At 41.5% G+C, this 24,015-nt stretch overlaps 1 protein-coding gene across 2 annotated transcripts in view; it reads left to right on the top strand.

Annotated features, from left to right (window-relative positions):
- ATP5PF (ATP synthase peripheral stalk subunit F6) overlaps positions 1-24,015 on the top strand; it is a 26,396-nt gene continuing 2,381 nt past the window's right edge. Inside the window, exons 1-3 of one of the 2 annotated variants that reach the window (XM_085885651.1) lie at positions 1-222; positions 7,016-7,187; positions 18,832-18,956. In XM_085885651.1, the coding sequence (XP_085741777.1) occupies positions 7,018-7,187; positions 18,832-18,956 (295 nt within the window). In that variant the 5' untranslated portion in view covers positions 1-222; positions 7,016-7,017. The other variant, XM_085885661.1, reaches the window with a different exon arrangement.

A 24,015-nucleotide genomic window follows, 5' to 3' on the forward strand; every position in this document is an offset into this window, starting at 1 on the left:
TTTTAGCTCGACATCTTCCTCTTTCTCGACACCTTTTATACTTTTTTATTGCCTTCTGCAACGAATGTCACGTGAAGGTTTAAAACCATATTTACGTCATTTAACAGATTCGGTACTTACCACAATTACAGTAAAAAATGAAAGGATTTTAAACTGAAGAGAAGGAAGTAAATATCGAGCGGTTTAAGCGTTTCCTCAGGTTGACCTCCACGGATTGCTTTAGTGAGTTGTGCTGCTTTGAGCAAAGCGTGCATTGTGTACGTTAAAAATCACTTGTAATATGTTTGTTTGTGGTAATGGACGATTATTATGATGATGATGATGATGAGTTGTACAGGTAGTGTGTTGGGTTTTGTATCAATTGATGCGACTTTCAGTTTTTTGCGATTATTTTCACTCATTGCGCTTCCTGATCAGTTATAACAACCTCCTTCCGAGGTCGGCAAAATGAGTACCAGCTTATTGGTAACGGAGGCACTGCATCAACGGCACAGCCGTGCTTACAGAAATGATGTAACCAGCAGCCATAGGCTGCATACGAAAGGCCTGATTTCTTACACATGTAAATGTTTCACTTTTCAAACCTTGAGACATAAGACGAGGATGTCACCTTCCTTTGCTATGTCGGGGTGGTGTGGGAGTAAAAGGTGAAAGGACTCTTTCTCCCATTCCCCTCCGCTCACCCCCCCCCCATCCCACTTTTTCCCCCAATCAAAAAGGGAGATGTGGAAAAGGGATCTGAAGTTGTCAGGTGGTCCAAAGACCTAAGGGAATGTCAGCCTCCTGTGTCATGATCTTGATGGATGATGTGCAGGGCTCAGAACTTCACCTTCTCAAGGAATGAAGGGTATGAGGCTGGGGCACCAGCCTGAAGCGGAGAGACACGCTCCATTTTGATGCCTACAAATGCCTCATAACCTCAGAGGTACTAAGAAAGGACTTCACTTTGCGGATGAGAGCCACTCTCGACTTTGCGGATGAGAGCCACTCTAGACTTTGTGGATGAGAGCCACTCTAGACTTTGTGGATGAGAGCCACTCTAGACTTTGTGGATGAGAGCCACTCTAGACTTTGTGGATGAGAGCCACTCTAGACTTTGTGGATGAGAGCCACTCTAGACTTTGTGGATGAGAGCCACTCTACACTTTGTGGATGAGAGCCACTCTACACTTTGTGGATGAGAGCCACTCTACACTTTGTGGATGAGAGCCACTCTACACTTTGTGGATGAGAGCCACTCTACACTTTGTGGATGAGAGCCACTCTACACTTTGTGGATGAGAGCCACTCTACACTTTGTGGATGAGAGCCACTCTACACTTTGTGGATGAGAGCCACTCTACACTTTGCGGATGAGAGCCACTCTACACTTTGCGGATGAGAGCCACTCTACACTTTGTGGATGAGAGCCACTCTACACTTTGTGGATGAGAGCCACTCTACACTTTGTGGATGAGAGCCACTCTACACTTTGTGGATGAGAGCCACTCTACACTTTGTGGATGAGAGCCACTCTACACTTTGTGGATGAGAGCCACTCTACACTTTGTGGATGAGAGCCACTCTACACTTTGTGGATGAGAGCCACTCTACACTTTGTGGATGAGAGCCACTTTACACTTTGTGGATGAGAGCCACTCTACACTTTGTGGATGAGAGCCACTCTACACTTTGCGGATGAGAGCCACTCTACACTTTGCGGATGAGAGCCACTCTACACTTTGCGGATGAGAGCCACTCTACACTTTGCGGATGAGAGCCACTCTACACTTTGCGGATGAGAGCCACTCTACACTTTGCGGATGAGAGCCACTCTACACTTTGCGGATGAGAGCCACTCTACACTTTGCGGATGAGAGCCACTCTACACTTTGCGGATGAGAGCCACTCTACACTTTGCGGATGAGAGCCACTCTACACTTTGTGGATGAGAGCCACTCTACACTTTGTGGATGAGAGCCACTCTACACTTTGTGGATGAGAGCCACTCTACACTTTGCGGATGAGAGCCACTCTACACTTTGCGGATGAGAGCCACTCTACACTTTGTGGATGAGAGCCACTCTACACTTTGTGGATGAGAGCCACTCTACACTTTGTGGATGAGAGCCACTCTACACTTTGTGGATGAGAGCCACTCTACACTTTGTGGATGAGAGCCACTCTACACTTTGTGGATGAGAGCCACTCTACACTTTGTGGATGAGAGCCACTCTACACTTTGTGGATGAGAGCCACTCTACACTTTGTGGATGAGAGCCACTCTACACTTTGTGGATGAGAGCCACTCTACACTTTGTGGATGAGAGCCACTCTACACTTTGTGGATGAGAGCCACTCTCCACTTTGTGGATGAGAGCCACTCTCCACTTTGTGGATGAGAGCCACTCTCCACTTTGTGGATGAGAGCCACTCTCCACTTTGTGGATGAGAGCCACTCTCCACTTTGTGGATGAGAGCCACTCTCCACTTTGTGGATGAGAGCCACTCTCCACTTTGTGGATGAGAGCCACTCTCCACTTTGTGGATGAGAGCCACTCTCCACTTTGTGGATGAGAGCCACTCTCCACTTTGTGGATGAGAGCCACTCTCCACTTTGTGGATGAGAGCCACTCTCCACTTTGTGGATGAGAGCCACTCTCCACTTTGTGGATGAGAGCCACTCTCCACTTTGTGGATGAGAGCCACTCTCCACTTTGTGGATGAGAGCCACTCTCCACTTTGTGGATGAGAGCCACTCTCCACTTTGTGGATGAGAGCCACTCTCCACTTTGTGGATGAGAGCCACTCTCCACTTTGTGGATGAGAGCCACTCTCCACTTTGTGGATGAGAGCCACTCTCCACTTTGTGGATGAGAGCCACTCTCCACTTTGTGGATGAGAGCCACTCTCCACTTTGTGGATGAGAGCCACTCTCCACTTTGTGGATGAGAGCCACTCTACACTTTGTGGATGAGAGCCACTCTACACTTTGTGGATGAGAGCCACTCTCCACTTTGTGGATGAGAGCCACTCTCCACTTTGTGGATGAGAGCCACTCTCCACTTTGTGGATGAGAGCCACTCTCCACTTTGTGGATGAGAGCCACTCTCCACTTTGTGGATGAGAGCCACTCTCCACTTTGTGGATGAGAGCCACTCTCCACTTTGTGGATGAGAGCCACTCTCCACTTTGTGGATGAGAGCCACTCTCCACTTTGTGGATGAGAGCCACTCTCCACTTTGTGGATGAGAGCCACTCTCCACTTTGTGGATGAGAGCCACTCTCCACTTTGTGGATGAGAGCCACTCTCCACTTTGTGGATGAGAGCCACTCTCCACTTTGTGGATGAGAGCCACTCTCCACTTTGTGGATGAGCCACTCTCCACTTTGTGGATGAGAGCCACTCTACACTTTGTGGATGTGAGCCACTCTACACTTTGTGGATGAGAGCCACTCTACACTTTGTGGATGAGAGCCACTCTACACTTTGTGGATGAGAGCCACTCTACACTTTGTGGATGAGAGCCACTCTACACTTTGTGGATGAGAGCCACTCTACACTTTGTGGATGAGAGCCACTCTACACTTTGTGGATGAGAGCCACTCTACACTTTGTGGATGAGAGCCACTCTAGACTTTGTGGATGAGAGCCACTCTAGACTTTGTGGATGAGAGCCACTCTAGACTTTGTGGATGAGAGCCACTCTAGACTTTGTGGATGAGAGCCACTCTAGACTTTGTGGATGAGAGCCACTCTAGACTTTGTGGATGAGAGCCACTCTAGACTTTGTGGATGAGAGCCACTCTAGACTTTGTGGATGAGAGCCACTCTAGACTTTGTGGATGAGAGCCACTCTAGACTTTGTGGATGAGAGCCACTCTAGACTTTGTGGATGAGAGCCACTCTAGACTTTGTGGATGAGAGCCACTCTAGACTTTGTGGATGAGAGCCACTCTAGACTTTGTGGATGAGAGCCACTCTAGACTTTGTGGATGAGAGCCACTCTAGACTTTGTGGATGAGAGCCACTCTACACTTTGTGGATGAGAGCCACTCTACACTTTGTGGATGAGAGCCACTCTACACTTTGTGGATGAGAGCCACTCTACACTTTGTGGATGAGAGCCACTCTACACTTTGTGGATGAGAGCCACTCTACACTTTGTGGATGAGAGCCACTCTACACTTTGTGGATGAGAGCCACTCTACACTTTGTGGATGAGAGCCACTCTACACTTTGTGGATGAGAGCCACTCTCCACTTTGTGGATGAGAGCCACTCTCCACTTTGTGGATGAGAGCCACTCTCCACTTTGTGGATGAGAGCCACTCTCCACTTTGTGGATGAGAGCCACTCTCCACTTTGTGGATGAGAGCCACTCTCCACTTTGTGGATGAGAGCCACTCTCCACTTTGTGGATGAGAGCCACTCTCCACTTTGTGGATGAGAGCCACTCTCCACTTTGTGGATGAGAGCCACTCTCCACTTTGTGGATGAGAGCCACTCTCCACTTTGTGGATGAGAGCCACTCTCCACTTTGTGGATGAGAGCCACTCTCCACTTTGTGGATGAGAGCCACTCTCCACTTTGTGGATGAGAGCCACTCTCCACTTTGTGGATGAGAGCCACTCTCCACTTTGTGGATGAGAGCCACTCTCCACTTTGTGGATGAGAGCCACTCTCCACTTTGTGGATGAGAGCCACTCTCCACTTTGTGGATGAGAGCCACTCTCCACTTTGTGGATGAGAGCCACTCTCCACTTTGTGGATGAGAGCCACTCTCCACTTTGTGGATGAGAGCCACTCTCCACTTTGTGGATGAGAGCCACTCTCCACTTTGTGGATGAGAGCCACTCTCCACTTTGTGGATGAGAGCCACTCTCCACTTTGTGGATGAGAGCCACTCTACACTTTGTGGATGAGAGCCACTCTACACTTTGTGGATGAGAGCCACTCTACACTTTGTGGATGAGAGCCACTCTACACTTTGTGGATGAGAGCCACTCTACACTTTGTGGATGAGAGCCACTCTACACTTTGCTTTGCAAGGCAGCTTGAAAATGTGTACTCTCCATGATGGATTGTGCCTGATTGTAGCATCTCAGAGCTTAAGGGCTTTGACTTTCTACAGTGATTGTGTCGAGAATTGTGTAAGTCGGTTATTTGAAAAAAAAGGTTTCCACTTTAGCTGAGATATAGAATGGACTGTAAAATGGAAGAGTTTTCCAGAAATTTGGAGATGTCACTTGTGTTTACAAATAATGGCAGAATGAGGTGAGTACTCTGTCCAACACACAGCATGAGGGTATGCCAAATTTCCATTGGGAGGGCAGGTGAGGTTCTATCACACATTGTTTCCATTGTATGTAGGGAATCTGCCAGCAAAGAATGGAGACGACCTTTTATGCCTTTGGCAGATAGTTGTGAGGATACGCTGGGTGAAGATGCCAAATTTTATTTATTTATTTTAAAACCCCAACATTGAACTGGACAGAGTTATGACCTTGTGTTTAAGATGCAGAGCCTCCATCCATTGCAAACAGAGAAGCAGCATATCTAGAACAGAATGACCAAAGCATAGACGAAACTGTTGCTCCAAAATGGAAAAACGGTCTCGGAGCGATTTTTCAGATTCTATAGCTTTACTATTGAAAGGAAGGCTTACTGGTCTGTGGTTAAGCGGTTCACTTTTCTTCTTGTGAGTGGGGTAATGTTTTCTACTTTCTCGATAGAAAATAGCCATCCATCCCAGGTTTATGTACCTACTGAAAAGGATAGATAGTGGAGATTCTATTTGTGAAGCATTATTACAGAACTTGAGAATTGGTTCCTTATGGGCCATTTGTAGGGGCAATGATGTCAAGGCTGGCCAAGAACATCTCAATATTGTCAGGAGTAAAGCTTGTCATGGTCATGTGGCAGGCATTCGTATAGGGTGTGCAGAGCATGTACAGAAGGAAAGGTTGGAGACTGTCCTTTGTGCCAAATGGGGAGTTTATATACCTACCTTGTCCCAAGCAGAATTGACTGCTGCCATCTGTCGTGAGAGGGAGGGGATGGAAGTGGAATACATACCAGTGACAATCTTGACCAGGCACCATCAGGGCTTTCAGGAGGGAAATTAGTGAGACAGCTCTGCTTTCAGAGATGTCGAACAATACGTTATTTCATAATGGAAATCAGGATGGTCAAGCTTATGGTGACGTCTCATGGATTATGATTAAAATGGAGCTCAAGGCCGCAGTCTTTAAGATTTGGATACGAAGCTTCTGGAAACACAGCTCGTCCCAGAAAAACTACCATGTCATTATTGGATTGACAGTTATAAAATGCCATCCAGGTGATTGATCATTGGGAAGGATAATTTACCTGCTATAATTTGTCTGGTCTGGAATCCATGTGATACCTATCTTCACAATAAAGAGAATGCCTTCAGGGCATCTTGTGATGGGTATTAAAATGCTATTTATGAAGACATCAGAGAGAGGTATAAAATGATGAAGGATAGAGACAAAATAATTGAGAATAAAATTTTCAGCAGGATTGGCAGTGAATGGACCAGGGATCACAGCTGTGGACTGGACTGGAGTGGAGTGCTGAAACAGTTGTAAGGCGGGGGTCTTTGATTCGGGTTGTCAAAGCAGAAACAGTAGATAGTTTTAGATTAGAGTTGAATAGGTAGGTGTCTCAAAGCATTTGGGATAGTGGGGTACATGGCTATTGTCAGGACCAGAAGGGAGCTCAGTTATGTATGGGTGATTTTATACATGTATTGTCATGGTGATGTCTTCCTCCCTGCACCTGTTCTCAACTGTTCTCCCCCCACCCCTCCATTAGTAAAATAAAGTAAACCATTTTATTAATTTATTGGGTGTGTATAAAGCATTGAGAGACATGATGGGCTAATTGTCTTTCTGTGTCCTTGTTCCTTGTGCTTGTGAATATGGAGAGAAGAAAAGAAGACATAAAATGAAAATATAATTTACAGTATCCCTTTAAAATGTAACCATTTCTATGGTGTGTGCATACACAGCAATGGCTCTGAATGCTGCTTGGAAAGGCTTCTCCCCACTCAGAACTACACTCGCTGTGATGCTGCAACGCAACTTTGGCCTCACAGCTGTGGCACTGAACAAGATTAAGGAGTTGGATCCCATCCAAAAGCTCTTTGTGGATAAAATCCAAGAATATAGCAGGAAGAGCAAGTGAGTCTTCAGTTTGTTTGACACTTGTATATGTGTAGCCATTTTGTAAAGTGAATACTGTTAGTTTATTTTCTTATTATTGGCTTATCTTGAATTTGAATTCCAGATTAGGTATTGTCATCGTGCACCGTCCGTCCGTCAACTATTTCTACTTCTCCGGCCAAACCGCTCGACTTATCCGGCTGAAATTTGGCAGAAAGGTTCCTCTCCTGATCGGTAACTGGGATTGCAAAACTCGTTCAGTCACGTGGCTTTGATAAATAGGTCAAAATGGTGGACTTGGTAAATTTCTTCAAAAATCTTCTCCAGACCCACCAATCAGAAAGTTACCAAATTTGGGATAAAACACAAGGCCTCGGTCCTAATGATAAATTACGGAAGTCATGCCGATCACGTCACCAAAAGTGTTCCAAAATGGCGGATGTAATACATTATCGTGAAAATCCCTAAATTCCTTCAAAAATCTTCTTCTCCATACCCACCAGTCAGAATGCTACCATATTTGGGTTACAACATCAGACCAGGGCCCAGGTAAGATCTCAGCCCATTGGTCCTATTTTTTTTTTCCTTATTTCATGTTTAGTTTCGGTTGGCCAGGGCACACTTTATTTCTGCAATGTTGTGTTCTTGCCTTCTTCACTGTATATTACATTTCTCCACATTATGAACATTACCCAAATGCCGGCAAGCTGCTGTATCAACTACTTGCCATTTATAAGTTGTTTAATGACTTGTGGCCACTAAAAGATTGAACTATAGTTGCTGCTTCTTTCGAATGCATCACAAGGCTGTTGGACATCATCATTGGCTGGGGACATGGCTGTGCTGCTGAGAACTACAGTGGAAATGGTTATTTTGAATGTGCATTTTGGCCACAACATTTTAAATAAACAAGTCATTTCACAGATTTGTGCCTACTTCCACATTTTGAATGTTGAAGAGGATACCAATCTACACTAATAATGTCAATGTGTGTCAGTGTGTCTCCTCCATAACTCCAAAACTATGAAACCTAGCAGAATGAAACTTTGTAAGCACACAAAGAAATCTCCAAGGAAGTGTGAGAGTGAAAATTGGGCGATTGGGTTAATTAAAGCACCCCTTTTTGACGATAATTAACGGCCTGATTTAATTATATCCTTCATTTGGCGATCCTCGGCCACCTTGGTCTCTGGGGTCTTAAAGCGTTTCCTGGGTAACCTCACTGGGGTCTGAAGCCGCCATGTTTTTTTTTGGCCTGCTCAACAATGCCTTTACTTGGAACAAGCCATAACAATTTCTTATTGATAAAGTTGTTTTTTTCACTTTCCTCACTCATATTATTGAATGCCTGTTCATCATAGCTATGAATCGCTGTGTACATTGCAATGCTTATAAACGCCCATATACACCAGCATCCGTTGCTTTATTTAATTTCCACACATGCGATCCCCACTAGTATCTCTTAAACTAAGGAAAATTACAAAATTTAAGCTCCAGAATCGAATTTACAATTCCCGACTACGACTCCGAGAAAAGTTTTCATTTGTCCAATTCTTACATATTTGACATTTTAGGCATCTCTGGGAGGTGTGTGTTTCATATGACGGTTCAGTAATTGCCTATTCCGTGCCAAGAAAGCCGCTTCTTATCAATTGTTTCGTTGGAGTGCTTAAGCCAGCACTCTACAATATTCGCACTGTCAATGAATGCTGTATATAAATTGACTTGAACAAAGTTCAGGGCTACTCCCCTGCGTTGGCCACGTTTTGTTCTGAAGTGAAACAGGCAGACTGCCTTGCTGAAAATGTGAAATTTTATTTTCCATGAATTTTCCCATTTTTGTTCTTCCATTATATGACGCATCACTTCAGCATAGATAAATACAAATAAAAATTAAACATTTCGCTTTTAAAGGTTTCTTCAAACTTTTTATGCATTGCGTGGTGAAGCCACTTGGCGCGTTCTTCATCTTTCAATTGCGATACCGTGGTTCTACACCGGAGATAGGAAAGCAAAATAAATAGTATAAACACGAGAAGAAAAAAAAATTCAGTTCCGAAGTAAGGAATCGCCACATCACGGCTGGAAAGCCAAGAGGTACACATGCTCACTCTGTGTAGTCTGGATTTGAATCCCATACCAGCTCTAAACTGTCCTCCCGGTGTTTCACAGGCTGGGTGATTCATCATTGTGCGTGTCGTCTCTCGGATGGATGATAAACTGGTCGTCACATCTGCTGGAATCCCTCACCCCTCTCCCTCCCAACCCTACCCCCTCTCTCCCACCTTTGTCACTTCTTTCTGAACCCTATCTCTCTGACCCCTCCCATCTCCTCCCCCTCTCTTTCTACCTGAACCCTCTCTCTCTCTGACCCCTCCCCTCTCCTCCCCCTCTCTTTCCACTCCTTTCTCTTCTCTTCTCTTCTCTTCTCTTCTCTTCTCTTCTCTTCTCTTCTCTTCTCTTCTCTTCTCTTCTCTTTTCTCTCACAACCCTCCCCCTGGTCCCCCATTTTTCACCCCTGTTGAGGAGACTGTAGCATATACGAATCGGATTCAGAGCCAACCGGTGGGGTGCAAAGGTCGCTGCATGTACGAGCTGTTGGGTTTGAATGATCTTGCTGTGTGTGTGTGTGTGTGTGTGTGTGTGTGTGTGTGTGTGTGTGTGTGTGTGTGTGTGTGTGTGTGTGTGTATATGTGTAGGTATGTGTGTGTGTATTTGTGTATGTATGTGTGTGTGTGTGTGTGTGGTCAATTGTTATGTACATATGTGGGTTTCAGAATGTGGAATGGAGTCCTCCCAGAGCAGGCTCCTTCAAGTATCCACCTTCATTTCTGTAAGGGGTCACGATTCTTGGACCAAGCTGTGAAGTTTTCTGTTCTCAAAGTTTTGTTCTGAGGGCTCTCTTCAGGATTGTCGCTGAGCCCCTGACAGCTTCCAACTGCAATTTGTTTGGAACAATATTCCCAGGTATTGTTTTTAGCTCACCTGTAAAGTCGTTCCAGGCAGCTTATGGGATGGCGCATCGTCCATCCACAAATACTTGCAACTTCTTCTCAGAAACTACACATACGATTTCAAGTAAATTTGACCACAATCTTCATCACCCGTAATGGCATTAAAAGAAAGAAAAGAAAAATGGGTTCTGAAGGGGTCGACAGAGGGAGTTGTCCAGATTGGGGGGAGTGGGTTGCCCCCCAAAGAGGTATTTGCTTTCTTCTCAAAAACAATACACACAATTCTGATTAAACTTCACTACAACCTTCGTCACCCATGACGTACCAAAGTTTGTTCTTGACATTTGCAAAATCAGGCTCGAAGGGGATTTAAGGGGGGTTGCCCCCCAAAATATGTATTTGCTTTCTTCTCAAAAACTACACATACAATTCCGATGAAACTTGACCACCATCTTCACCACCCATGATATACTAAATTTTGTTCACGACATTTAAAAAAATTGGGGTCTAAGGGGTGGGGGATGGGTTGCCCCCCAATATATGTATTTGCTTTTTTTCCTGAAACCACACACACAATTTCGATGAGACTTCACCACAACCTTTATCACTTGTGATGTTCCAAGGTTTGTTCATGGCATTAAAAAAATATCCATATGTATTTACTTTCTTCTCCATTATATATTTTGTGGGTCATCCATGCCTACCAGTGGTTGCCTGGTTATCCTATCTAACTGCTACCAGGTGAGCACCCAGAGGTATTGCCCCTAAGTTTAATCTCTGTGAGGTTCTTTGTCATCATTCCTGTTGGTCCAGCTATCACTGGTACATATTTGGCATTCTTCAGCTTCCAGGATCTTCTCACTTCATTATTGAGGTCTTGGTGTTTGGTCATTTTCTTGATTTCTGCATCGTTTAGTCCAAAATCACTGCTATTAACACCTCAATAAGCAATGCCTTCTTCTTTTTATTTTGTACCCAAGTATGATATCTGGTCGCATCGCTTTGTTTTCGATGTTCACGCTTGATGCGATCATTAGTTCGTACGTGAGTGATCGGTACTTCCATGTTTTCAGTGATTACTTTTGGTTCATGTTCCCACAAATTTGCTGGAACTGGGACATCAACGTTTTTGCAGATGTGCCACCAGATTACATTATAAACTCTGTTGTGTTGTTGTATGTCCAGCTGTTCTGATATGAGTTTGTTTTTGTGTTTGTGCTTGGTCATTAAGCATAACACATCATTCTCTTTACTAACCCCACCTCCACCCCTCACCTTTCTGTCTTATTTTTTTTTTCTCTCACCTCCCTCTCTCTCCTCTCTCTCCTCTCTCTCACCTCTCACCTCTCTCTCTCCCTCCCCTCTCAACCCCCCCTCTCACCTCCACCTTAATAACCCCGTCAGCAAAGCGATAGGTTGTATTTGCAAGTAATCAATAAATGTGTCAAACTGTATGCTTTAACTTGTATCATATATATATATATATATATATATATATATATATATATATATATATATATATATATATATATATATATATATATATATATATATATATATATATATATCAACAGCCCATTAGAGTAAAATGTTCTGCCCATCAGGTAAAAGCATACTCTGAGAAAGAAGCCAGAAATGACCATGTCAATTGAAGACTGTTTCTTAGCTTGAGAATTTAAGTGAGTGTTGGGCTGTTCTTCCATGAATATTAATTGCTTGTTTTACCAAGATGCGGATGTATTAATATATTGTTAGAATACCTGAACTGCACTCGATAGAGCGCGTACCTCCGCCAGGCTGATCAGTTTATGTTTTACGTCCCACTGATGGGCTGGATCTGGATCAAGATCCGGACCCGAACAAAAATCTAATTTGCCTGTTCTTGTCTACTACCCAACTCTTCCACCAAGTTGCTGTGTGTGTGTGTGTGTGTGTGTGTGTGTGTGTGTGTGTGTGTGTGTGTGTGTGTGTGTGTGTGTGTGTGTGTGTGTGTGTGTGTGTGTGTGTGTGTGTGTGTGTGTGTGTGTGTGTGTGTGTGTGTGTGTGTGTGTGTATAGTCGTAGTTCATGAACTGGTCATCATTTGCGTTACAGGGTCAAAATATTCAATTTTTCAGTTTTCTCTGTGTTGATAGACATCACCAAGCTACATGCACTTGTGAAAAAAAAAATTTGCAAAAACCACTAATTAACGGCGAATATGGTATTTTTCATTATGAACTTTAATGGATAATGCATTACAAGGAAACGCACATTTTCGCGTTTATCCCAAATTCACCCTTTCTGAGTAAATTGGATGTGGATCAGTTATCCTTTGGCCGTTTTGGACAATTCAAGTGCCAAATTAATCCTGAGAATCTGCTAGATACATAACTATGTAAAGATATTTACTAGATCTCTTTGAGGAGTTTGTACATATTGGTCAGGGTTTGCTGAATAATAATGAGTTGAATAATCAATTTTGCATCATGCAACAGCAAGTCCCAAGTGTTACTCAACTAAAAACTAACAAAATAGATTAGATTAAAGCTTATTGATTGAAATAAATTCAGTTTATTCCAAATTTGACTCACCACATCTGCCGCCTCTGCCTGTTTACTCCACCCCTGACTTGTATCACTTATTTGCCTGTTACACAAAAACTATTGCATATTTTTTATTTCTGTTTTTTCCATATTAAACGAGACAAAATTACCTTTCTTCTCATACTAAGATATCTAGATATCTGTGGTTTTTCTGGTCTGTAGTCAATGGAAAGTGGATGTTTTGAAAAACATGTAACAACTCCACCTTTTTAGGGTGAACAGTTCATCAACTATGACTATATATATATATATATATATATATATATATATATATATATATATATATATATATATATATATATATATATATATATATATATATATATATATATATATATATATATATTTATTTATTCATTTTGGCTTCATCCCTCAATGGTGAAAAATCACTTATGAAATTTAAAAATATATTCTATCCAGATTCGAATCCTCACCAAAATCAAATCACTTCATCCTTGTCACACACCGAACCTGTCCACCAAGTTTTCTCCAAATCTTTCGACAACTTTATGAGATGTCCTTCTCACAGACAGACAGACAAACAATATACTTGAAAAATATTCGATTTTGCAAGTTACAGACAGGGGTGAAAACATTACCTCTGTCCACCTTCGATGGTGGAGGTAACAAGGACCATATAATTTATTTATTTGTTGTTTTTTTTTCAAGATCTGACAATGCGGATATCATCATCATGGTTTTTTGCACCTAACAAGGAAATGCTGCCTTTGGACATTTTTATGTGGTGTCCTCTTTTCTGATTGCTTTAACCCTGCTTGTTTTGGGAGCAGGCCAGATTGCAGGACTTCTATGGCTTTTGCATGAGGTACAAAAGTCAAAAAAGATCTGCCAACTTATAATGTTTAATAAGGAAAGAATAACATTGAAATACATACGTATTATAGGCAAAGTAAATAATTGTCATGACACTCCAGTTTGTGCAGCGCATGTTTTTTATTTATTTTATTGGGATGTTAATGAAATATAAAATAGTAGGAAAAGATGGTTTCGACAAAATAATATTGGTTTACACGACCACAATTTCCTTTATATTAGAATAAAGTGCATTACTCTGCTAAACGGAGTGTTCGTTTTTGCCAATAGCAAACAACACTGAACTTGGAAAAGAAGGAGGCTTCCAACAAGCTCAATTTCACCATTAGGGATTTGAGTGAGGGGTTAATTTTACAATACCTACTGCAATAAATACATCATTATCTCCATTGCAATAGGGAGACAATGCAGTTTCTTAAACTTTTCTTTGTTGTCCCTCAACACAATCAATCTAGGCTTATGGAAGAGTGAGGTGATGGCGTAATAAAGGAATGTACTGGCAATGGACCACAGTTGAACACAACAAGCAAGGGGGAAAAAAAAAAAACACGAAAAGTCAAAATATATCGGAGGAAGCACATTGACATGCAATTGTAGGAGGGTTGGAATAGGCTGGGGTAATGTGGGGTAGAAGACTACTTGGATATGGAAATGGGGGTTAGGTAACATGAGGAGTTGGTGCATTGTTTTCTTGAAGCCTTGGAAGGAAGAGAGTGATTGATCTGTCTCTTCTTCTTCTTCTTCTTCTTCTTCTTCTTCTTCTTCTTCTTCTTCTTCTTCTTTCTCTCTTTCTCTCTTTCTCTCTTTCTCTCTTTCTCTCTTTCTCTCTTTCTCTCTTTCTCTCTTTCTCTCTTTCTCTCTTTCTCTCTTTCTCTCTTTCTCTCTTTCTCTCTTTCTCTCTTTCTCTCTTTCTCTCTTTCTCTCTTTCTCTCTTTCTCTCTTTCTCTCTTTCTCTCTTTCTCTCTTTCTCTCTTTCTCTCTTTCTCTCTTTCTCTCTTTCTCTCTTTCTCTCTTTCTCTCTTTCTCTCTTTCTCTCTTTCTCTCTTTCTCTCTTTCTCTCTTTCTCTCTTTCTCTCTTTCTCTCTTTCTCTCTTTCTCTCTTTCTCTCTTTCTCTCTTTCTCTCTTTCTCTCTTTCTCTCTTTCTCTCTTTCTCTCTTTCTCTCTTTCTCTCTTTCTCTCTTTCTCTCTTTCTCTCTTTCTCTCTTTCTCTCTTTCTCTCTTTCTCTCTTTCTCTCTTTCTCTCTTTCTCTCTTTCTCTCTTTCTCTCTTTCTCTCTTTCTCTCTCTCTCTCTTTCTCTCTTTCTCTCTCTCTCTTTCTCTCTTTCTCTCTCTCTCTTTCTCTCTCTCTTTCTCTCTTTCTCTCTTTCTCTCTTTCTCTCTTTCTCTCTTTCTCCTCTCTTTCTCTCTTTCTCTCTTTCTCTCTTTCTCCTCTCTTTCTCTCTTTCTCTCTCTCCTCTCTCTTTCTCTCTTTCTCTCTTCCTCTCTCTCCTCTCTTTCTCTTTTTCTCTCTCTCTTTCTCTCTCTCTTTCTCTCTTTCTCTCTCTCTTTCTCTCTCTCTTTCTCTCTTTCTCTCTCTTTCTCTCTCTTTTTCTCTCTTTCTCTCTTTCTCTCTTTTATTTTTTTTTTCCTCCCCCCCCCCATTCGGGGTCGCCACAGCGGATCATCCGCATAGTGATTTGGCGCATGTTTTACGCCAGCTGCCCTTCCTGACGCAACCCTGGTCGCCTCTTACAACACAGGGATTGTGATTGATCTGTCTACGGATGGCAATTCCACAAGTGGGACAAAAGAGGGACAAAATAATGTAGGTGACCGGTAAGCTTGGAATTAGAAACTTTAACCAGGCCATGGAGTTATTGGAAGAATGTGTGTAGCCTGGAGGATCTGGAGAGGATCAGAGGACTAAGAGAGCAGACAGAACTAGACTGGAGGAAAAGCACTATTAAACAGTTATCACCAACCTGTCTGTTCTAAAGTGGCCAACAGTAATTGTGCTTCGACCTCATCATGGGAATTCCCAATAATGTGGATAGCTTGAGATTTCACAGAATCCAGGAGCGACAGATGTGAAGATGTGGCACAAGCCCATATGGGAGAGCAGTACTCCATTGAGCTATGGATGGAGGCTTTGTTGGGTTTGAGTGATTATGCTTTTTCAACGTGAAAAATGAATTTTTGAGAGCTTCGAAGAGGTAGTAACTAATAGTGATACATGGAAGTTAGGGAGACAGAACCTCTTCCACTTGTTGCCCATGAAAATAAGTGGGTTAATTTGACAATTGCTCCATAATGACAGGGTGAGAGTGAGAGATTTGCCAGGGTTGAAAGAAGTGTTCTATTTGTCAGACCTGCATCCAATCAATTCCAGGTCAACAGAAAGTGATGCACCAGACCTGTTGTCTGCTTGTCAGTGAAAATGAAAGGATCTTTAACCTAACAGGAGGCTATTTGCCTATCACTATGTGAGGAGAGAAGAGGGTTCCATTGACTAACGTGCTGACTGCGTAAGTACAGGAAGCTGGATAGCCAGGTGTAAAGCTGACCTTGTATAACACGAGCATAGTGAGCATGGCATGTAGAGCAGGATACCAAACTGTTGAATGCCTGAGATGTGGCCAGTGGGATTCTCCTGACCAGCTGTTTGAGATTTAGGGCCTCCAACCATTGATAAGAGAGCATCAGAAGTTCGTCCATAGTTAAGTGAATGGGACGGAATCCAAACTGATGGATAAAGATCAAGTTGCTTGGAAATAGGAAAGACTGCACTTGATATTTACATTGCTGACAGTTAAGTTGTTTTATTTATAATAACAGACATCCAACACAGGTGGAGGCCATTCAGCCCGTCATACCTGTGCGAGCACCACACCAACCCAACTACACAAGATCCAAGGAAGAAAATGCAAAAAATGTTTTTAATTAATGAAATAAATTTTTTGGGGTTTTTATTCTTATTTTTTGGAGCTACTGTAGTTTTTGTATTTTATTTTTTTCCCCCTTTTCTTCTCCTCAGGGGACGGGGCATGGGCTTGGTTAAAAACACATCAACCACACAACCCCACTTGACAAGATTCCCACCAGCACACTCCGTACACATGTATGCAATCACCCATCAACTCTCAAACTACCTAAAAGTCTTATCAACATCCCCATACCCCTCTATCTCTATAACTTCCAGGTACCGATCCAATTCTAATTAAACTTATCTACTTTTTCTGCTGCCACTACCTTTCCAGGGAGGCCATTCCATGCATTAACTACTTTCTGAGTGAAAGTCCCCTGCCTTGCTACCTTCTTAACTCTAAACTTATAAGCTTTTTATAGCTTATCCCATCTTAACTTTTAAGCTTTTTCTGCCTTGGGAATGATAATGTAAAACAGGTGATGCCCTTTTATCTTTTAAAACAAATACTTCTGACTGTTCTGTAGCTTCCCTGTGCATGAACATTGCTGTGATTTACTTTGAAAGGGCACTTTGGCTGAGTTATTTTTTTGAATAACTATAAACGTGCAAACATTTTCAAATTACAGGAATACTGCCTGGCAGTAAATTGTTTCTGTGAAAATGTACAGAAAGTTGGACGTGATAATTGTGTGTTACCAGCTTCTGCTAAAATATTTGAAACAAAAATTGCATGATGCAAGTAATTTTGCTAAATTCAAAATGCATCAAATCTTTGATTCAAAGATTGTTAACTGCAATAAATCAGCAATAAAAAAACATTTTCACAAACAGTGCTGCTAAAATAACATTTTGACTTGAAGGATGCTGTTTCCTTGGCATTGGATGTTCCTGGAGTAATGCACTGAGTGAATCTACACAATCTTTTCTAACTTCCAATCTCAAACCGAGCACTGATGATGTGCAGACCAATAATTTCTATTCAGGATCAAAGGTTTAATTATGTGTGTGCAGAATGAGTTTGATGCAGTGCAGAGCTTTAGACGCCAGGTGTCATTTTTGTCGAAGGATTTCTTTTTTCATGCTGCATCTCTGAACAACAACTATATTGTTATAATTGGATCACCTGCATTGCAAAACACTACACTTGCTGAAATTGTCCTTTGACTGACAGCCAATCAGGATAATGATCAGGTTTAGATTCTTTTAGTTGAGAAATACAATAACAAACCTTTTGCTTTTCCCAAAGGATAATTGGTAGCATTGCTTATTTATTATTTACCTGATATATGGAGCTTTTGCCATTTCCATTGGTCTTGGGTCCACGTTCCGATTTTATTCCACGTGACCTTAATTCCTTTCATTTGCATCTCGACGGTACGTCCCCAGATCTCTCTTGGCCATCCAACCTTTCTCTTCCTATCGGGTGCCCAGCATATTGCTCTTTTTGGCATATCTATTTCCTCAATGTTCACCACGTGACCAATCCATCTCCACCTCCAAAGTTTGATCTCTCCTATGATTTTTTTTTCCTCCCTGTTAGCCTTTCAACCTCTTTCTTACTAGCCATGTCAGGCCAGAATATTCTCAAGACTTTCTTATGGCTGCTGCAGATGAAAGACTGCAGTTTGTATGCTATTTATTTGGTGATTTTTTTTCCCAAGATTCACATCCAAATAGGAGGACTGACTTCACGTTGCTGTCGAAGAACTCCAGCTTAGTTTTGGTTTTATACTTCTTTGACTTCCAAATTTCCATGAGTCTTACAAATCTTGAGCCCCTTTTCTTACGAATCTTCCTTGAGTTTTGAGCCCCCTGCCTTTTGTATCCGTTGTGGTACATCTGCATCCACCCCTCCTGTTATGGTCACCACAGACCCCATATATGTAAACTTGTCAACTTCTCTAATTGGTAAATTGATGTTTCCTTATTTGGCAGCCACATTAATTGGCAGCATTACAGCATAAAAATGTGCTTTTAATCTTGTCTTATGATTAGATATGTATTGTTGCACAGGACATTGAAATATTCCTTTTACATAAAGTTCTGTTAATTTCTTATATAAGCATTCGATTGAAGAAGTGTAGGTAAATTTTTATAAACTGATTTCAATAAATGGAAAGGAAAATAAGAGGAAAAAAAAAAGGACAGGGGCTGGGGGAGGAAAGGAGAATATAGGAACAACAGTGGGTGTGAGTTGGGGGGGGGGAGTGGAGGAAAAGGCATTGCCCATTATTCGCAAAATATGGAAAGGGCCAGGTTGGTTGTTGCAGGAAAATGCTCCTGATGATTATTTTGGTTTTGCAGTTAACATGTTTTCTTTATTCATGTTTATATTTGCATTAAATTGTGACTTTTGTATTTGGTGTTTTGCATTGCCTTGGTAGGAGTGCTGGAGGACCAGTGGATGGTGGACAGGATTACAGTCATGTTTTTAGTGAGGAAATGCAAAAGCTGCAGCGTCTATATGGAGGAGGAGACTTGGAGAAATTTCCAGACTTCAGGTTTGAAGGTACGTGACCCATGCTTTGATGTTTTATTGTCATTTCATATTCCACTGCTCCAAGAATATGGAAGATTTCCACAATGCACTTCTGCATTGCTTCATAACTTGCTTGCTACCCTCGCCGAAGGAGAGAGGGTATTGTGTTTGGGTCCGTTTGTTTGTCTGTCTGTTATTTGCCAAATCGAAGATTTTTCAAGTATATCGGTTAGTCGATTTTGTTATTTTGTCTGTCTCTGTCTGTCTGTCTGGCTGTCTGTTTGTCTGTTTGTCGCTGACAGGTCACAATTTTAAACTGATCTTCACGAAACTTCACCACATGGTAGAGTTTGTCATAAGGAAGAAGCCGATTGTTTTTGAGGTCAAAAGGTCAACATAGGCCAAAGGTCAACAACCGAGGTATTTCTAAAATCCTAAATTTTCATCCGATTGACTTGAAATTTGAAGAGGATTTATATTTCAGGTCACTGAATTCAAACAGCCAATTATTTTGGACGACAACATAGACCGAATGTCTAAAATTGTCATTTTTCATCCGATTCACTTGAAATTTGTGGAGGAGTTGCATATTTGGTCAATGAATTCAAGCACCATTTTTGAGGTCAAATTGTTTTTTTACGGATTTTGCAAGTATTGCGCTCTGCACGACAACGTATTGTTTGTTTGTTTGCCCGCACAGAACTTTTGTGTTTTTCTCCGCAACCACTTGTTGGATTGAGCCAAAACTTTCACCATAGGTGCGACTACTCATGTAGAATGTTTTAATGATAATTATGATGTCATAGGTCATGTGTTATGGCAACCATATTAGAAAAACGAAAAAACTTTGGACCTCTATCTCAAACTGCACCAAGGAAAAAATTGAAACTTGGCACATGGAAAGTACTACTCCATGGGGAATAAGTCTAATTTTTTTATTCAAAAATAAAATTTTATTTTAGATTGTCTTACAAAAAAATACCTTCAAAAATGTTCTTCTCTGAAGTAGCTGAACAGATCGAGGCAATACTTTACAGGTATGATCGCCTAACCATGAGGGACAAAAGGTTCACACATGATGTCATAGGTCACATGGTTTGGCAGCCATATTGGATTTACCATAAAACCTATAAAAATCTTCTCCAAAATGTTTCGACAAATTGAGGGGAAACTTCACAAAAACATTCCCTAACCCATGGGTGTACAAGTTTGTTGAAGAATAATTGATAGGTCACATGGTTTGGCAGCCCTATTGGATTGAAGAAAATATTAAATAATGTTTTCTCTGGAACCGCTTAATCAATCGACATGAAACTTCACATTTATGATCTCGTAGTGATGGGGAATACACGTTTTAAATTTCAACTTGATCGGACGCATGGTCTGGCAGCCAGAATTATGAAATTTTTTCATGTGCGTTCTTTTTGTTTTTTTGATTGAGGCTCACTTGGCTGTGTCTGGATGGGTTTGAGGGTAGGGGAGTAGCAGCTGAAATGTAAATCCTATCCAGGTTCCTTCTGATGACTTCATCTTTGCTTTTTGCTTGTTTAGGTTCCTTCTGATTACTCCAATGCAGGACTGTACCTATTTGGTTTTCCATTAGATTTGAATTGAATTTATTTTAATCCCACTCTAAATTCAATTGAATAATGATGGAAAAACATCATGGGTCAGGGTCAGGTGTCCAATCAAAGCATGACATTTTGGTACCTGGTCATCACTTGCAGCACTTATAAAGTGGCAGTTCTAATTTTGTCTCTTGTTAATTACATAACATACCAGCACACAAATGCCACACAAAATACACCACACAAAAGCAGTTCTGGTGACGGTCTCTGATTGCTCTTTTTCTTGTTGATAATTATTGGTTGACTAATTATATGTTTGGCCTACTTTGGTTACTTTTTAATCTTCCATGTTGTCTCCTAGCCATTCTTATGTTGCTACATAATCACAAGCAAGTTAAAATGAAAAAGAGGGTGGTTAATATTTGACCTGGACTTTTGTTTATGCTTGTAACTAAGCTTTTCTGTATCTTATAAGTATTTTCAAGTGTTTGTACGTTTTAATTCTTTCATGGCTGAACCATCGTAGCACATAGAAGCCCCAAATTTTGGGAGTAGATACTTCAGAATCTGGGCAAGGTTTTAAGCTACCACACATTGGCCTTGACGTTCGTTTTGAAGCCACAAAAGGCCTCTATCAAGTCTATATTGGGTTTGTGGGGTCAGGCAGTATCGCCTTCCCGCAGGCAAAAGGTAACCACCATGAGGCCAATAACTCAATAACTTGACAATGTTCAACACGTCCCAAAACCACTGCCGGGAAAAGCTCACCCAGTCGGGCAGTGCTGGGTATCGCACTTCACCCCCCCCCCACCCCTGTGCAACGCCAAATAGTTCCTGACAGTATGACATAAATGATACTTGCATTACATTACAAAACACTCCAATTTTGGACATAAACTTGTCCATCAGAGTGGAAGCTTTCATATGCCTTCAGTGCACAAGTTTTTTTTTATGATGTGCAGGATATCATTCTTATTTGCCTTGTTTGTCAAAATTATTGCCTCATGGTGATTTTTATTGTTGTTTTTTTTATTTTTTATTTTTTTTGTATGCAAAATCTCAACTTGTAGAAGAGCCGAGGTGACAGAAAAATAGACAATGTCCTGACATTGAGACAGTAGGGCAACAGACAGACACAACAAGCAAGGCAATGAACAAAGAGGAGAGGAGAAAACAGTCCCCTTCAAGAAGGGAAGTGGGCTTGGGCCTTGGAGATGTATGGGGATGGAAAGGATCATCGATTTGAATGGAGAATGACATATGGTGCACCGCCAACACAACATTTTTTTAAGGAAGACTGGGATTGAATAACATTATGAAGGAAATTCCACATGTTAGAGAAAACAATGAAAGTTTATGTTGGTCAGTGAGCCTAGCTAATGGGAGTTACACAAAAAGCGCATGCATCCTCAAGGATCTGGGGAAGGTGGGAGGATTAAGGGAGCAAGACTGCAGGAATATCGGTTTTAAAAAAACAACAACAAAAGCTCACCAACCTGTGTGTGACATGAGAACAACAGGTTTTGTGCTTCTGGCTCATCATGATCGATACCATTAATGTTGAGAGCTTTAGTTTCCACAGAATCGAGGATGGACAAATGTGCTGTTGGAGAGCAATCTTTTATGGGCGAGTGGTATTCAATTGAGATATTAACAAAAGCTTTTTAAGTTGAGTATCATTGCGATTTTTCAAAGTATGACTTGGAACAATAGATGATCCCCGGTTGGTGGTGTATCTCGCTTTGAAGGTCAGCTTTGACGTGGTCCTCAGAGGAGAGCTAACAGATGGTGAGACTAAGAAGTTCAAGAGACTGAACCTCTTCCAGTGGCAGACTGTGTCAATAGGTGGATTCATTTGACAATTATTCTGAAGGGAAGGTGTAAGACTGAGATTTGTCATGGTTGAAAGACTTATTGCATTTGTTAGACCAGCATCTAATCATTTTCATATCAGCAGAAAGCAACACAGCTGCTGCCTACCTGTCAGTGGGATGGAGGTACTAAAACGAGTGATATATGCTACAATAGGGCGTCATCTTCAAGGAGGATTTTTTTTAAGCTTCTGAGAGGTTATTTATGTAAACTAGATGCAAGATGGCTCAAGACACTGCTTTGGGACACTATAGCTTCCACTTGGAGATAAGAAGAGAGGTAAGCATCATGTTGACTGCATGAGTGGTGAAAGTCAGAAAACAAGGTTGAAGTTTGCCATGTACAGTCGTGGCCAAAATAATTGGCAACCCTTGCACTTTTTTTCAAATAATGCACCATTTCTTCCAGAAAATTGTTGAAATTAATAAATTTTATGTCATCCACACATGTATTTCTTTGGTTTGCAGTGGAACAAAACAAAAAAATCTGAAAAAAATATTAAATCTTAGCTTATTCTACACAGAAATCCTAAAATGGCCTGGACAATATTATTGGCACCTTTTGGAAGTTGTTAGAAATAATTAGATTTCAAACAGGTGATTCTCCTTTGCTTTGGAATTAAACTCACCTGTTGTGAGTTGCAGGTAACTGCAATATAAAAATCACTCATTCAACCAGTTTGAATAGAGAAAAGGAGTCATTCTGCTGTTTTGTGTCACTGTGTCGACCGCAATGAGCATGGAGAAAAGAAGGAAAACCAGGTAATTGTCTGATGAGGTCAGAAACAAGATTGTAGCCAAGCATGGACAATCTCAAGGTGACAAGTCCATTTCCAGAGACCTTCATGTTCATGTTATCAGAAGCTTAAGGTCCATGACACTGCAGCCAACCTCCATGAACGTGGCCACAAGAGAAAATTTGATCGAAGATTGCAGCGAAGGATTGCTCAAATGGTGGAGAAAGCACATCGATGAACTGCAAAACAGATTCAAGCTGACGTTTAGACATAAGGTATGACGGTTTCAACTCGCACCATCTGTGGCCAACTTGAGGAAAGGGGGTTCTATGGTAGGAGACCCAGGAGGACTCCACTGCAGAGAGAGAGAGAGACAGAGAGAGACAGAGAGAGACAGAGAGAGACAGAGAGACACAAAAGAAAGCCTGACTGTAGTTTGCCAAAATCCTTCTGGGTGAATGTCCTGTGGAAAAGCACATCATCTCTATGTTTGCAGAAAACAAAATGAAGCTTTCAAAGATAAGAACACCTTCCCTACAGTCAAACATGGAGAAGGTTCACTGATGTTTTGGGGTTGCTGTGCTACCTCTGACACTGGGTGCTTTAAATGTGTACATGGCATCATGAAATCAGGAGATTACCAAGGTTTTTTGGAGCACAATGTTCAACCCAGTGTCAGAAAGCTGGGTCTCTGTGAAGGTCATGGGTCTTGCAGTTGGACAATGACCTAAACGCGTTTCAAAAAGCACCCATGAATGGTTCAAAATAAAATGCTAGACTGTTCTGAAGTGGCCAGCAATGAGTCCAGATCTAAATCCCATGAGACACAGGTGAGGAGATCTGAAAACAGCAGTTGGGAGAAGGCACCCTTCAAATCTGGGTGAACTGGAGCAGTTTGCACAAGAAGAGTGGT

Source organism: Eptatretus burgeri, chromosome 1 (assembly GCF_056783735.1).
Source record: "Eptatretus burgeri isolate ZD-2024b chromosome 1, Ebu_testis_v1, whole genome shotgun sequence".
NCBI lineage: Eukaryota > Metazoa > Chordata > Myxini > Myxiniformes > Myxinidae > Eptatretus > Eptatretus burgeri.